The following is a 17461-nucleotide window of genomic DNA, read 5'->3' as shown; positions in this document are numbered from 1 at the left end:
AAAAAAAAAAGAAAGAAGTAGTAGTAAATTCACATAGGTGATGTTACGCATGTCATGTAATTTATTTAATGTACGTTACTTTGAAATAAGTTAAATACATTATGTTATGTACTCAACTTAAGCTACCTGAAAGAACACCCACATTGACTTTTGCTTTCTCATGTGCAAGTGAACTAACCTCCCTGGTCATGTGTGTGCATGTGTTGTACACCGAGGTGAAGCAAAACGTGACACTGACACAGTATCCTCTAGTGGACTGATGGGTGTATTACATGCTTCGGTGTGATATCGGGCCATTTTATGTATTTTATGAATCACACTATAAATCTATTCACAAAATTAGCATTCAGAGTAATTGGTAATGACATTTTTATATTTATTATGTTAAACAGTTAGTTTCAGCCATAGACTAATAAATATTAGGAATTTAATGTCCATTTTGGTTAAAAATGGTCGGGATGTGAATAGAAATTCTCAAAATGCTGCAAAATAATTGCATTCGTTAATAATAAACACCGCAGTTAAAAAAGTAATGAGAGTAGCCATAATCAGCCAATTATGCAACATCTACCAGACAAATCATGCACTCACACAGACCCAGAAGCACAGATGTAAAAGTCAGAGGAGGCAGCATGATTATAAATAGATGTTTTCTAATCGTCACATTATTAGTTTCTACACGGAGGATCCTCTAGTAAAGCAGAAAGATGTACAGCCCTGGCTCTCAACCGCGGGGTTGTGACCTCCTAGTTTACACAGATCACCAGATGGTTGTGGAGAAAACTAGGTCAAAATCTTGTTTAGGGCTGAAGCATGTATGAAACGCAGAAGGGTAGTGACGAAACATCTTGATTTTCATTGTGGCCCCTGTGTGAACAAGTTCAATTCAACCGAGACTCAACGGATTTTCTATCGTTTTTCATTTTGGCTCATCATCAGTTGGATCAATCTGCACATTTGTTTGTGATGTTGACTAGTTAGTCGAACTTTTCCCTTTCAGTCAAACAACTTAATTTGTCTCCAAGACCAACGGCACAGCAATATGTAAAAATCATAAATACAACAAAGAGTTCAAAATCATTCATTTTGCAGTGTGTGTTTTGCTGATTGGTGTCCCTAGTTGCCACTGATTGCAACCAAAGGCCAAGAATCACTTGCCAATTTCACAAAATGGTCACCATTGCCTACCTGGCAAACATGTCCGTCAAACCGTGGTTTGTATGCATTAGTTGTGGTAAATCTATAAAAGTGGCCATTTTGGCAATTTTGTGCCTCTATATAAAGCAGCTGTAGCTACTTTTTCTAGCTACCACGTGGAACAACAATGGAGCAAAGAAATATTCCAGGTTGAGACTCTGGCCAACTGAAGATGTCTGAATGGGTTATGAGGTGCGGCAGGATCGGACCCAAATGCAGGCACAGAACAGACTTTATTTTCACGAGGATGAATCAGAGACGGGACTCTGGGAGCAGCAGGCCCGACGTCAGTGACGATCTCCGTGGATGAAGCAGGCCGAAACTGACTGGTGACCTCCGTGGGACGACACATGATAGCAGGTCAAAGTCGACGGTGGAATCTCCGTGGATCTCCGCAAGGCATCGGGTAAGTCCAATGTGTGACCTGAAAGTCCAACAGCAGCTATCCAATATTGGTCTTACCCCGAAGTGGTGGTATTTCAATGAGTGTTCTGCTGTTGTTAGTTGTTGTCCTGACTGTAGGCAAACCAATGGTCTTCTCCTGTGTGTGTGTGTGTGTGTGTGTGTGTGTGTGTGTGTGTGTGTGTGTGTGTGTGTGTGTGTGTGTGTGTGTGTGTGTGTGAGGGTTATTCTAATTAATTCCGATTATTCTGGTGGATCAGGAAAAGGTTGAGAACCACTGATGTACACATATTTGGACCCCCAACCAGCACAGAAATACATCCTCAGTCCTAAGCCACTGAAGCATTGATCCATTAAGTTGAGCACACAAAGGCACACAGTGAAAGGGTCAAGCACTGCCCTGAGTGTAGCTCATGACAGACCTATACAGGAGCAGCGGAGTCATCCATATGAACACAAGCTTCCATGCGTTCCCTGTATACAGTGTGCAGTTTGGTAATCATGGAGAACGTGTGCGCTCGCCAACAGCCTGCTTTGCTGCAGCTATGTGATTATACGTGTCCGCTCACATGCGAGTTGCCACGATGCATCAACTTAATTAATGTGAATGTGCTCAGCGCAGGCTGTTACATCACTCACACAGACCAGGAAACACGGGAACACACACAGACATCCTCCTGCCTGTATAAGTGGAATAATGTTCTCCTTGTAATTTGCAACACAAATCCCTGTTTATTTGTTGTACTTGGTGAGCCCTCCCTGCCTCTTCTATTTTCTCTTTCTGTGAGGTGTGGAGCCACACGCACACGCACACGCACGCACACACACACACACACACACACACACTTCTGGCTGCATTCATTATAGGAGCTCCTGTGTTTCTGGCTAACAACACTGCACATCTGTGTCCCCCCCCATCCCCCAATCCCCCCGCCCTCCTTTCCAGGCTGCAGGAGTTAAGCTCAGACGGTGTGTGTGGTCACCCCCATGGGAGCTCTGGGTGGGAGTTCTGGGTGTTCACAGAGCCAGTTGCCCCTCTTAACAACACTGTTTGGCACAGATTTGTATCACAAACAAAAGAAAACTGATAGTTTCTCCTGAAAGCTAATATTATTCGCCATGGTTTTGTTTTAAACTTTGAAATAATCCAGCCTGGAACCTGTATTTTAAGGACTGCCTCATCCCCAGGCAGTCCTTAAAATACAAACACCCTCCATCCCCTAAAAACTCCCCCCAAGAATATATAGCTACAGTTGTGACAAGCCTTCGACTGTAGTTTTATTTGCCTTCTCCGAGGCATTTTGTGAACCTTAACATTACGTGCGGTTGGCTGCGGATCCTCATGTGTCACAACAGTTTATAGTCTGTCCTCAGTGGATGCTCGCCAAGCCGCTGAAACAAAGCGTGGGTCATTTGTGAGGGTGGAAACCCCCGAAAGACGGAGCATTCATTTTCATTTCAGAGACAGAAGATGTTCAGACATCCTCTTCTCTTCAGTTTATCGTTCCATCCCAACATCTGTCACACCAGGCATGTCAATATGGAAAATATTTGTCTTTATAGCGTGGCTAAATTCTAATATATACAAGTGAATATTTCATAAATTAATACTTTTATTTCTAAACAGGTGTGTGCTCATTGGTCTCAAGTAGGTCTTATATGTTCTTTCAAAGCTTATTTTCTTAAAGTAAAGTGTTGTGTCAAGTTTGTCAAGCTCCCACTATAAAAGGTACACAAAGATGTCATCTGCTCCAGCAGTCTGCCACCCAGCCTGCTGCTCATCTATAAAAAGTGAAAACAAACTCCGACTTCTGAATGACAGTTGATGTCAGACTGGAGCTCTGACTCACACTGCGAGGATTCATCAAACCTCGCACCGTCTGCCAGGCACCGGGCTGTCAGGAGGGATGAGGCTTTCAAGCTGAACCAACAAACTTTGCGCACTAGCGTCTCCAAATGGCAGCGAGCCGCCCCCGAGAACTATTTGAACTTCAAAACCCATAAATCCTGCGAGGTGACGTCAGTAAACTAGACTCAGCTTGTTCATGTTTACCAACCGAGCCGGCATGCTGCGATGGTAAAATGTCTAATTTTAGTACGTCTGCTGTTTCCCTTGCTGTGGGGTGGAATATATTATCGCATGCTTTTTCACTACTGATACCTGATATAATGATGTTTGGGAGGCCTGGATCTTTTTGTTATTCACAGTTTTTTTCACCACGGTTTGTGGTGCAGTAAATCCACCTACTCTTGCATTTCATATTACCACCTTGGCACAAGTGCGTTTACCTGCAGAGAGGACGTCGTTGAGCCACAGAGGTGTACTGCTGGATTAGTGGTGAGGGGGATTATAATGTAATACACAATATGCACTTCTCTAGTTCCGTTTTGGTCTCCACCAACTCCTGAGAGGAAAATCTGGATACTTCGTGACTAAAAGCTCCACTATGTAAACCAGCTAGTAGCTAAACTTCAGTGCTGCCCATTCAGTGCTGAGGTACATTTTGTACAGCAGGTCAAAGGAAGCAGTAAGATTTCTGTATTGATTATAAAGCAGATCTACGTGCTTTATAAATACCGTGAAAGTATCAAAATGCTCTGTCCAAAGACAAATTCACACAGCTTGTATTCAGCATCTGTGCCTTTTGGACTTTTGTGATGTCACAAACTCACACTGACGTCATATGTCCGTCCTCAGCACGGCCCACTATCTAACTTTTTATGTGGAGCGATCACTCTGTCGTGGAGCTAACGAACTACAAGACCAAAGAAAACCCGGGATTGGTCTGGACGTGTGTCACTCAAAAAAGAATCAGCCAATCAGAAGAAAGAGTCAGTGATATCATTGTGCCTTAAAGACACAAACACAAAACAGCCTGTGAGATTAAAACCATAAAAATATCTTATGGATATCAAAACTGCAAAGAAAACTGAGTATTTAAAAGTGATGAAATATGGGACCTTTAATGTTTGTTCGTCAGTTACAGTATGTTGGTATTGTTTCCAGATTTAATACAGCTGGGAGAATAATGTAGGTAGGAGAGTTCCTACGTGGAGTGGTGTGGTATCATAATGGCGGCTCCTCACGGGGCCGCAGGGCCCTTCACCCTCTCCTGGTTGGGATGCGTGCTGGCACAGTCTCCCCCCCCCGGCTGGCAACCAGGAGGCCAGAAGCCCTAGGCACGAGGAGGTGAAATGTCAATAGCAAAATGCAAATTCATGCTGACAAGCAGTGCAGAAAACATGTTCTGTGCGACTCAGGGAACTTTGATATTTCACAAAGTCAAATGAACATGTCAGCCAGCACTGCAGGGCACCGATTGGGTTATTTAAAGAGGAGGTTCAGAAAGCAGGCCGGTGTTACATCACAGGCGGCAGAGAGTGTTTGCATGCAGCTCAGCGGACAAGGCTCGCCTCTGTTGTGGTTGTTATCCTCCTCCTCCAGTGTGCCTCTGTCTGTGAGCCATCACCGACTCGCACAGCGAGACACAATGAGGGTGGGCCGAGAGAGGAGACGCACACTGGTTCACATTAGTCTGCCATTACATCACTGCTGCGCTCTCACCCGCCAGGTACGTTGGCGGACCCGGTTCCTGTGTGTTATCCGTCTCCAGCACTGAGCTCCCAAAACCACTATGTGGCCCACAGCCTGAGCTCTGATTAGCAGCAGGACACCACCAAGACACAAGAACCAGATTCAGCCCAAAACCTCATTAATCAAGTCTGAATTAGAACCACAGTATGCTGTGAAAATAGACATTACACTGTGAGGATGCTCATAACATACAGCTAAATGAGCTTTGCCGGTTGCCATACCAACCGTGAACCTTCAGAAACTTTTTTTTTTTTTTTTTTTTACACCAATGGCTGGTAATCACTTTATAAATATCATAACACCCACTGCTGTGAAGATGTGACTGGAGTGCAGTCAGCTGCATCACCATGATTCAAAAAGTGTGACTCTGAAGATGTCGCTGCCAGACTGTCGACCACAAATATCTCAACAAGCACTCGACGGATTTACACACAGTTCACAGAGAGTGGAGTGAATCTTCATTAGGATTTCCTAACTTTTCCTCTCGCGTTACCAGCAGATGTTGGTTTGGAGTGAAATATCTTAACAACTAAATAACCTGCCATTAAATTTTCAGACACTAATAGTAATAATCTCCAGAATGTATTCGGCTGGACCTCCGACTTTTCATCCATGATGATTATTACACTCCTGTCAGACTAAACTGTACTGTTTAGTACAAATGAGTGAATGATAGCAAGCCAACACACTAAACTCAGATGGTGAACGTGGTTCACATTACCATATATTCCTGCCAGGAGAGACTTGCTGCGCTCCAAATGTCATACATATGTACTAAAACCGAGTGCATAAGTGCGCTCACACAATCCAGTTTGGAAATATGCCGTGCTCTACAAGTACCAGAATAATGCATTTCAAAACACTCCACAAATTGAGCGTGAAACGCTGGACTCTTCCCCCTCAATGGTCGACATCTCGGCTACGTAGCAGAAAGGGAGGTGTTAGGTTTAGTGGTTTTACTGGCCCCAAACTGTGAGGCACAAGACAATAATTGAAAGCAGTAGTTAGAGTAGTTGGCAAGGCCACAGAGGCTAAGAGCTGGCAGAGCAGACGAGGCAAGTGTCTGGCTAACTGGAGGCTGGCGTTACAGAAGACCGCTGTCGCAGAAAGAATGGCAAGACAGAGCAGGCAGGACTCTGTAGCGGACAGGCCGGTTAACTAGAGCTGCAAAAAAACAGGTTTCAGGTCGGCTTCAGAGAACTTAGACAGACTCCAAGCAGCCGTTCTGGTGAGTTACCAGGCAGGAAGACTCAACAATCTGGCTCTGAGCGGCTGCTGGAGTATTTAAGCAGGGCAGCATTGATGAGCAGATTGATTGCAGCTGTAAGGCAGCGGATCAACGGCAGGTGACGTGGACGAGTAATCAGCAGCCAAGACGCCGGAAGGAAAACATGTCAACAAACACAGTCAGACAGGAAAAGGAGGGAAAAAAACAGAGGCCGGATGACCGGCGTTTCCTAACAGGAGGGACCAACAACTCAAAGTATTTTCAAATTAAGGCATCCGAGGAAGCTGCAGCTGTTGCAGAACAAAACAAGTGTTTATTTTTCACTAAGTACCATCATAGTGCTGTTGGACAGAAGACATCAGTGTGTTTATTTCCGTGCGTTAAACGGAGAGCACGAGAACATGTTAGTTTCTGGGTAAAATAATCAAAGCCAGCAGATATGTTGGTGGGTGATGTCTTCAAATGTTACGGTTATTTCCGGTAAGTGCAGAACGACAGTGTGCGGTTTGAGACAACACTGCTCTGTCAAAATTCAAGTATTACACAAGAGTGCTAACATGTAAGAGTACTATATGTGAGTGTACTAATGGCAGTACGCCATTTGAAACACATCCACTGTCTGAGAATATGTACCATTATCCTCATATTTAAATGATAATTGTGCCTCCTCTCGCCAGCTTTTCTCTCCATCTGTCATTGTGGCCGTTTTACAAACACTTCTAATTAACTGCATGTTCGTTATGAGCGTAACTCGACCCAAAAAAGGCAAATCTTTTTAGTCCATTCCTTCTGCCTGTTTCCATTCCTCCACTGCAGCTGAGCAAGCAAACACAAAAAAATAAATTAAAGTCATTTTGAAAGTTTGTCTTTCTAACATTGCCTGCTGGAGTTTCATTTAATTGTTTTCCTTTAAACACCAATCGTCGACTGTGGATTTTCTCCCTCATCTGTTGTTAAAAATTGTGTTTTGAAGTGTTCTCCTACCTGTGCGCTGCGCCTGTGGATAATAAGGGTTTAATGAATGTATGTTCAGTACGTAACAAATCTAAAACAGAATTTTTGTGGGAAACATGTCTGAATAAGCCATGAGCTTCTTATGCCTGTATTCATTTCACGGCTTAAGATCTCATCCGGCACAGGATGTCCTGATGAGGCTCTCAGACGTCAGAGATCGAGCTCCCTTCGTTCTCTGAGTGCATGAGCTGTCGTCGGCTGTGCTCACGAGCGGCCTTGTTTACGCGGTCACGCCTCCTGCGGTCAGACATGAGACACACAGAGAGCTGCTGGGATGACTGAGAATCATACGAAGCTTCAGTGCGCCACTTTGAACAAACTCTGGGCTGCAAAGAAGAATGTCAACATTTACGTAGCGCACACTCGACTGATGATGTCACAGTAAATAGAGCATGCAGTAATATGTTCCATATGGCCAACAGGGGGGTGATTCAGGCGGCTAAAAGCAACAACGTCACTACTCTGCTGTGACACAGGGCCACAAAGCAGTGTCCCACACAAGGACAAAAAAACTGGCATCGATGTCTGAGAGGTTAACATCCCAGTCTTTACAAATGTCCCTGAATAGAAACTAATTGCAGCAGGAAACAGAATATTTTTAGGCTGTTTCAGCAAAGTGGCGAACTCAGACAGGAAAAAAGGCAAGTGATACATCCGTGTGAAATGATTTCCATCACCGAGGCCGTGTGCACGTTTGACACAGCCAGCCGCACACTGGCCTGATAATGTCAATATCATTTCCTTCATCTCCTGTCAGCTCACCGCCCGCTCCTTGTCGCTGAAACAGGCTGCAAATGAAGAACTCCCACACTCAGTGACAGTGCTCAAGCTGTTTAAATAAAGCCCTCAGAGTCAGTAATTCAGGGGTGTGCAGATTTCCCCGCCCTGCAATCTGCTGCATCACAGACAACTGGCTGTCATGGAGCATTTTGGGAAATGCACCTTTTTACAACAGTCGGCTTAGATTAGCATAAAGACAAAGAAGAAACAGCCTGGCTCACTCCAAGGTTGACAAAATCCATAACCTCCGTCATATATATATATATATATATATATATATATATATATACACACACACACACACACACGCCCTCATTCTGTCACACATGTAAATCTGTCAGGTCCAGCTTGACATGCAATGAGAGAAGGGGGGGGGGGGATTTTCACATAGCAACTCCACTGAAACGTGTGTAGCTCTCAGCGTCTCCCTCGGCCTCATCCCCAAAACGGTGTTGGCGTAATCAGATTAATTCAGGAGTTAATTCGTAGCAGCCCGCCTGGCTGCCGTCGGTAGCACACAGATCCAGAAGTTATCGAAAGCTGATTGACGCATCAATCCTCCTGCTTGTGCCTGCTAAGAGAGCCGAGCTGTGTGGTTGTCAGGATTACTTAAGTGTGAACGAAAGACTGAGGCTTCCAGATGCGAGAGCCGTTGCATTAGCTCTCCCTCCCGTCACCACGAGCTCCCGTTAGAGTGACGCTTTGAACTGGGCTTCACATTTTTAAATGCATCATAGCTGTTCATCGTATTTCATAATATAACAATAATTTGTTGTTTTACGAATGAAAAAAAAAAAAGGAAGTACGGGATGTAATGAGATGGAGATGCAGACAGTGGCAAGACGCAACTGCCTGTGACCTTTGACCTTTGCTCTGGACCGTCTAATGTCTGGTATCTAGATTGCCTCTTTCACCGCTGCAGTTCCATCCGAGCCCCGAGCTCTGAGCTCCGTGTTGCTCCTTTCCAGCTCCCTCGAGAGCTCAGACTGTACGACGCCTCCCAGTGGTGACGTCTGGCAGTCAGGCGGCATCCACAAATCTTCCCCTAATTGCAGATGAGCTGCACTTTTTTGCCAGTGAGCTAAGGAGACAAACTGAGTTGAGTTGTGTGTGTGTGTGTGTGTGTGTGTGTGTGTGTGTGTGTGTGTGTGTGTGTGTGTGTGTGTGTGTGTGTTGGGCGGGAAGGGGGGGGGGGGGGGGGGACCTCTGCAACAGGCCCGTCTCGTGCAGCCGTGGCGGGATGGTAAGTCAGAGCTGGCGTGATCGTTCCTGACAGCAGTACAGTCTTGGCCATGAGCACAAACTGCCTTGCTTACGTAACGGGCCCATTGTTACCGCCCTGTCACTGCCATTAAAATTCATGGTATTCACATGAAATTACGCCCCAAACTACTGTTTTGCCGCCACTGCTGCAGCAGGAGATGCAGGAAGGACAGAGTTTGGTCAAAATGATGAGATAAAAGTGGAAACACGTGGTAGGACAAATAGGATGCATTGGGACATTTTTTTTTTGTAAATGTGTGATGTGATGACGTTCTTGTCATCAATTAAAAAAAACTAAATAGCCCAGCATTTAATACATTTTTGAACTCCTTAAAGAGTCTACTTTCTGTATGTGAACACATTATGTATGATATTTAAAAAAAGGATGGCACAGAACTATTTCTCAGTGACATGTTTGGTCATTCGAGAGAGTTTTGCTTTCAACCCTAGAAATTTTACAAGAATATTTCAAACGGATTTTTTGTTTTTCCAGGAAATATACTTCGAAGGTTACTTGATATTATGTATTAGCCTATTATGATGTGTTATGATAGATTGTTTATAGCCTAGACCCAATTGATTAAAGTGATTAAAGAATCCAATATGTTTTCCAAAATATCTAATTCCTTCAGAATATTTTGTGGAATTAAATGTTTTCATCATGTCATCAACTAACAGTACATACATTTATTGTCAGAAAATTAGTGGGATAATTTGACCAAATTATAAAGCCGAGTACTAAATACAATTTGGGGGATTAGCATCAATTTCTTACTCTGGCCCTACTTTATCGACTTTAAAATTAGCTGTAGGCTGCATCTCGACATAGATGTGAGGTCTCTCTTTTTTTTTTATCAGGTTATATAAATGCTCTGACAAGCACTACACTTTATTTAAATACCTTTTCAACCTTGTCCCACATTACCAGACCATGTTTGGTAATGCAAGAAAATGAAGGTAATGTAGACTACACTATTAGATCATACATGTTTGTATACCATTTAAATCTATAGTATATTATTCATTCAAATCTTATATCTTAATGAAAGCAAGCTGAAGCACTTCCTCTTATCTCCTCGTGTTTTGGAGTCGATTTCTTTTTGGATGCTGCAGACCTCAACCTTTAAAGAGACAACATAGGATTTATATCACGCGGGTGTGATCATGTTCTCCAACAGCGAGGTCTCGACATCAGTTGCTTTGACTCCCACTTTTTATTGCCGTTTTGTTATGCTGTCCCACTTTACCTGATGTCTCCACATACCTGAATTGCTCCACAGTGAGACTGGAGGATCGCCCGGTTCCATCCTGTAAGTCAGTGCACTGGGCAGAGGAGATCCTGCCTAAACTCCTGGTAATGACTCAGCTGACACTCCTTCACACCTTTTCAGGCTCCACTGACAATCTCCCACCTGCTGTCAAAAGATGATCACAGGAGGATTATTTATAGCGAACAGACATAAACAATTTTAGGAGCATGTAAATTCACCGTCACCTTGTCTCGTCATCCTCGCCACAAGTTGCTCATGTAGTGGTGAATAGTTAAATCAAAGAACTATTTTCTCTGATGGGATTAAGTGTGGCAGGGAGGTTATAAACTATAGGTAGCAGTTTATTAATAGGACAGCAAAACCTGTAGATGAACGGGTATGATGACAAATTAAGGGTACATTTTCCATAATTACATAAGTATGTACAGGTATTTGATGGACTTTTTCATCTCCATCCCCTCATACCCCCTAGAGAGAGTACTGAACATAAAACTAAAATAAACAGATAAAGTGATATTTCTTATAAGCTTAAACACTTCTGTCACACAGCAGGACAATGTTGTAGTTGTTATGGAGATGTTATGGTCTCCATTTTGAAACACATTTTGATCTGCTCAAATTCGGCTGCCCAGACTTCAACAAACCTGATGTGGGGTAAAGAGTAAGTTTGCGTGGGATAATGTGGGACACGTTACCAATGCTGAGAGGTAGTTTAACATATACAGCGGGTAAAATAACATGTCACCATTTTTCTCAGTAAATATATTTCCAAAGGTGCTATTGACATGAAAGTTTCACCAGATGTTGGTAACAACCCAAGTACTCCATACATACAAAGAAACCAAAACAAATAAATTCAGAAATTAAGTTATGTGTAATAATGTGAAATGACACCGGGAAAAAGTATTGAACACATGAAGAAAGGGAAGTGCAAAAAGGCATGGAAAGCCAAGACAACAGCTGAAATCTATCAGTAAATAGAAAACAATCCGGCCTCTTGTCAGTGCAAATTAATATCAGCTGGTTCAGTCCCAACTGATGGCCTATAAAAATGTGTCTCATTACCAAGGTGTCACACAAGGAACATCTCATGATGGGTGAAAGCAAAGAGCTCTCTCAAGACCTTCGCAACCTTATTGTTGCAAAACATACTGATGGCATTTGTTACAGACGCATTTCTAAACTTCTGAATGTTCCAGTGAGCACTGTTGGGGCCGTAATACGGAAGTGGAAAGAACATCATTTCACCATAAACTGGCCACGACCAGGCGCTCCTCGCAAGATTTCTGACCGAGGAGTGAAAATAATTATCAGAAGAGTTATCCAAGAGCCAAGGACCACTTGTGGAGAGCTTCAGAAAGACCTGGAAGTAGCAGGTACAATTGTTTCAAAGAAAACAATAAGTAATAGACTGAACCGCCACGGCCTGTATGCACGCTCACCACGCAAGACTCCATTGCTGAAGAAAAAGCATGTTGAAGCTTGTTTAAAGTTTGCTGCGCAACATTTGGACAAGCCTGTGAAATACTGGGAGAATGTAGTCTGGTCAGATGAGAGCAAAATTGAACTCTTTTGATGCCATAATACACACCATGTTTGGAGGACAACACTGCACATCACCCTAAAAACACCAGACCAACAGTGAAGTTTGGAGGTGGGAACATCATGGTGTCGGGCTGCTTTCAGCATACGGTACTGGAAAACTTCACATAATTGAAGGAAGCATGAATGGAAAAACGTACCGAGACATTCTTGATAAAAATCTGCTGCCATCTACCAGAATGATGAAGATGAAACGAGGGTGGACATTTCAGCAAGACAATGATCCCAAACACACAGCCAAGGAAACTCAATTGGTTTCAGAGAAAGAAAATAAAGCTGCTAGAATGGCCGAGCCAATCACCTGACTTGAATCCAATTGAAAATCTATGGAAAGAAGTGAAGATCAGAGTTCATAGAAGAGGCCCACAGAACCTTCAAGAGTTGAAGACTGTTTGTGTGGAAGAATCGGCCAAAATCACACCTGAGCAAAGCATACGACTAGTTTCTCCATACAGGAGACGTCTTGAAGCTGTCGTTACCAACAAAGGCTTTTGTACAAAGTATTAAATAAATATCAGGAAGCGTGTTCAATACTTTTTCCCGGTGTCATTTCACATTATTACACACAACTTAATTTCTGAACTTATTTGTTTTGGTTTCTTTGTATGTATGGATTACTTGGGTTGTTACCAACATCTGGTGAACATTTCAAATATATTTACTGAGAAAAATGGTGACGTGTTCGATACTTATTTTACCTGCTGTCGATAAGTCTATCCAACTAAAAACATGGAACTTGCAGGCGAAGGACAAAATAAATAGGTTTTGTTTTAATGCAACTTTCCGAACTCCCACATTAAGTAAATACAGTAACCGTAAAGCTCGTTTCACAGTAAAAACTGGTGCCAGCTCACTACAACTATCTGCTGACCTGACCAACGTGATGAAATTGAGTTATTTGAGTTGTTCTTAACTTATCTGTAAGGTAAACTTCTTCGGGGTTCAGAGGGAAGGTCTTTGTTTTCGCCGCATCCCCAGATTTGAGAAACAAGTCAGTCCTGCACGGTTGACTTGAAAAATGAAACTAGAAAACGGACGTCGCATCAATATGTGGGATATAGAAGAAGAGATAAAAATGCTGTGCAGCCCCACAAAGTGGAACACCTGGTCACACGAGCTTCAGTTGAGTGGAGCTGCTGAACAACCGGAGGCTGTGGATGAACTCAAGAACGGGAATCTGTCCAGTTTAGTGCTACAGTGAAAGTAAGTGCATCCCCACAAACAAACAGATAAAACCCAGACCACAAAAATAGACCCCCCCCCCCCCCCCCAAAAAAAATAAATAAATAAATAAAAAAAATGTAATTTCATTCTGGCTAAATCTTCAACGCGTTACTGTCGACTCAACTGCTGAATCTCCGTGATGCACTGCAACGTCATCTGAGAAACCTTCAGCTAAACCCTTCATGAAGTGCAAATTTAAAAACACCTCCTAACACGCAGAATTCATGGAGGAGGAGGTGCTTGTACGGGATGACAGCACTCCTCATCCTAACAAACAAACACTCACACACACCTACGCTCACACAAAGATAAAACATTCTCACACTGTTCAGATGGAATGATTTATTCATAATCATGATAGCATAATAAAACAATGAACATTGAAAGCACTGACAGTTGAACCCAAGGCCTCTCACAGCATGCACCACCCCGACCCCAGCGTTCACAGAGACACTGAACATCCCGAACGCCAGGACACTCCTGGCTTCTCCAAGTCCTCCTTTTTTTATTCTCCGTCCCAGTCAGTTGTTTCCTTGTTCCTTTTTTTTTTTTTTTAATCCTTTAAATATATTTTGATATAAAAACAAGCCCACATATGATGAATCAACCATGTTTGTGAACTGCCTCTCCCCCTTCTTCTGCTGTTATTGTCCCCCCCCCCCTCCACATCACCACCGCTCCTCCGGGCTGTCTTGGTTGGAGGATGAATGAGATACTGGCCCATAAATCCCCTCTCTTCCTGTTCACGTGCTCTTCATGGACACTTGGACAAAAAAAAAAATAACAGTCTGATGTGGAGATGGTGGAGGTGCATGGAGACAAGAAAAAAAAATGGTTTAATAACCTCCCTGAAACAAAAAGAAAGCAATAATAAAAAATAAAAAAAAGATTGTTAAAAAAAAAAATAAAAAATAAAAAAGTCATAAAAAAAAAAGAGATGAAACCACAACAGTCCAATTAAAAGAAGCGGGAGGGAAGTCTGGAGCTCTGTAGACTGGAGGCACTTTGGCACAGAGCGAAGGCCCCACACCTGACACCACGGCCGAGGGAACGTGAGCGGGGACAGACGGATGGAATGACACAGAGCTGGGCTGAAAGGCATGCAGAGCCACACGGTGACACACCACATCCAGGAATGACGAAGAGGAGGGAGGGAGGAAGGGAGGGGGGGGGGGGGGGGGGGGAGAAGAGAGAGCACCTGACAAACGTGGAGGGAAAAGGCCAGCCTCCCCTCCAGTTAATGTCATGTTCAGGAGAGGAGGAGGAGGAGGAGGAAGGGAGGGAATACAAAGAAAGAAACAGAGAGAGAGAGAGAGAGAGTGAGAGAGAGAGAGAGAGAGAGAGAGTGAGAGAGAGAGAGAGAGAGAGAGAGAGAGAGAGAGAGAGAGAGAGAGAGAGAGAGAGACAGAGAGCAGCAGGTGTAGAAGGAGGAAACAGCAGCGGCCCGTCAAGAGAAGAGGAAAAACTGTCTGGCAAAAGCTATACAACACAAACAGGAAAACAGTCCTAGTGTGGAAGTGGAGGACCTGGTGGGAGGAGGAGGGGGGTTGGGGGGGGGGCAGTCCCACGGGTCAACGAGCTGGGCAGGCAGGAGGAAGGCGCTGTGGTCCCCTCTTCTTCTTCTTCCTCTTCATCTTCTCCTCCTCCCACTTGTTACAGCTGTGCTGGGCTGTGTCTTGCCCCCCCCTCCTCTCTCCTCTCTACGCCCCCCCTCCCCTTCCCCCACCTCCTCCCCCCCATTTGCGCCTCCTCTTCACAGGTAGAGCTCCTTGGCTCTGATATGCTGCAGCTTCTCCCTCAGCATGCGGAAGGAGGGCCGCACCACGGCGTCCAGGGTCCAGCACTGCTTCATCAGGTCGTACACCACGGGCGGGCAGCCGTCCGGGGCGTCCATCTTGTACCCCTTCTCCACCCGCGGCACCACCTCTTTCAACGGCTGAGGAGACACAGAGGAGAGACGTTAAGGAGCCTCTGCGTTTGAGGCGGATGAGTCGCCTGATGCAATCGACTCGGCCGCCCGGCAACGTCCCCGGAGAAAGGTTATTCTTCAACAACAACAACAAGTAGCTCCACGTCAACGTGACGAGTGGTGAAGCATGCAGGGATAATTAAATTCATAATTGACAGTACACACCGTGTCAGATTTTCATCACCTGCTTCAGCGGTTCCACGGCATAAATCTCATTATTTTGAGGTCAAGACTGAGGGAGGCAGACATTACACTAATCAAAACTAATCAGAAAAAAAACATCCCAGCAATGAAGCCTGCCACCTGCTGGTGTGTCTCAGACCTCAGCGAGCCGCACAGAGCCGGAGACTAAGGTACTTACAATTCTGGGGTAAGGCACGCGCCCGAAGGAGTAAATCTCCCAAAGCAGGATTCCATAACTCCAGACGTCTGACTTGGTGGAAAACCTCTGTTGGACAGAAAGAGAAGTGAAAGCTGTCAGAGAGCCGATCAGCACAACAACAACAACAACAACACGGCGGCTTTGTTCTATTTTAATCTTGTTTCAGGAGATCATGCGAGCGAATACTACTGAAACCAGAATTGTGTAAAGCCAAGCCAAAGGCTCTGGGGTGGGGGGGGGGGGGGAACTCCCCATCCGGACAGCTTGGTTATCAGTCACACACTCGTTCCTGTCGGGCTCTGAATGGCCAGAAGTTGTATGTTCTCTGGGTACGAGCATTATTTTTAACAGTTCAGGCAGAGAAAGAAATATAAAACATGTAGCAGCTACAGAACCGACCCAAAATATTGTACAACTACAACCTGTCCAATGTCAACAAAGCAACGTCTGTGTCTGACCCCAGTCTCGTCTCTTCTATCAGCACTCTCCACCAATGAAAAGCTACAACAATGGTTTTCTGTGTTTGTGTGATTTCTCTTATTTTCCTCTGACAGCAGCAGTTCTCTTCTCCAGAAACTTTTCTTGCATGCTTACTAGGTTTTTCCACCATTGTTGTAGCTGCTGCAGTGAAACTCATCTCCATCCATGAATGTTACTACTTCCACCTTCAGCTCTGAGAAAACATTCACTTGGTTTTACTCTTCAGGAATTTGTGCAAAAAGGAAAACTCCCAGAAACGTATCTCTTATGAGGCTGACAGAAAACCTAATAATAGAGAGGAATAAACTTCTAGCTTAGAAACTTTAACGCTGCAGACATCCCATAATGACCAGTGTATGTTCAAAACTGTTGTTAGGTAACGGTCTAATCCCCGAATATGACACAGCCCACACTTTTTTTTAACCCCTGTTAAATCCCACCACCTTCCTAATCGCATTCAAGTAGTTAAAGCAGATGAAAACAAATGCCAAACCTTTGACCTTTGACCCTCGCTCTGCTCCCCGTCCACCCTCTCACCTTCTCTCGTAGTGCTTCGGGGGAGGTCCACTTGACGGGCAGCTTGGCAGTGTCCTGTATGGAGGAGGCCTCCTTGGTGAGGCCGAAGTCGCTGACCTTGGCGATGTTGTCGTCGGAAACCAGCACGTTACGAGCTGCCAGGTCTCGGTGGACGAAGTTGTTGGCCTCCAGATACTCCATGGCTTCACACACATCGCTGCGGGGACAGACGATGAGTGAGGACTGGACGACTAAGATCATAACAGCCCACCAGGCGAGAGTCTCATCCTTAATGTATGAGGGCATGTGTATGTCTGATTATTGCTTTTAAAACTTAGTGAGATAATGTAAAAAAAAAAAAAAAAAAGGTCCACAAAGAAATGATGAATTGCTGTGACTTTCAGGGTTTTATCTCACTTGACCAAACATAAACAAAGAGACAACATAGTCCTCATCTTCCTCTAATATATAATTTCTGGTTAATGTTCATGTGCATTTAAAGACCTGCTCTCTTGTGCTTCTCTAATAAACTCAGTCA

The 17461-nt window shown here is 44.3% G+C and overlaps 1 protein-coding gene across 4 annotated transcripts in view; it reads right to left on the bottom strand.

Moving 5' to 3' along the window:
* Positions 1–13903: 13903 nt before the first annotated feature.
* LOC138213096 (tyrosine-protein kinase CSK) overlaps positions 13904–17461 on the bottom strand; it is a 44736-nt gene continuing 41178 nt past the window's right edge. For all 4 annotated transcript variants that reach the window (XM_069173960.1, XM_069173959.1, XM_069173962.1 and 1 more), the window contains 3 exons: positions 16945–17140; positions 15907–15993; positions 13904–15512 (listed from right to left, as the gene is read on the bottom strand). In XM_069173960.1, the coding sequence (XP_069030061.1) occupies positions 15330–15512; positions 15907–15993; positions 16945–17140 (466 nt within the window). In that variant the 3' untranslated portion in view covers positions 13904–15329. The remainder of the gene's footprint in view (positions 15513–15906; positions 15994–16944; positions 17141–17461) is intronic.

Source organism: Embiotoca jacksoni, unplaced genomic scaffold (genome assembly GCF_022577435.1).
Source record: "Embiotoca jacksoni isolate LCO1_2020_lvr unplaced genomic scaffold, fEmbJac1.0.p SCAF_6, whole genome shotgun sequence".
In the NCBI taxonomy this organism is placed as follows: domain Eukaryota; kingdom Metazoa; phylum Chordata; class Actinopteri; family Embiotocidae; genus Embiotoca; species Embiotoca jacksoni.
The sequence above is the reverse complement of the archived record's forward strand: the minus strand, read 5'-3'. Positions and strand labels throughout refer to the sequence as shown.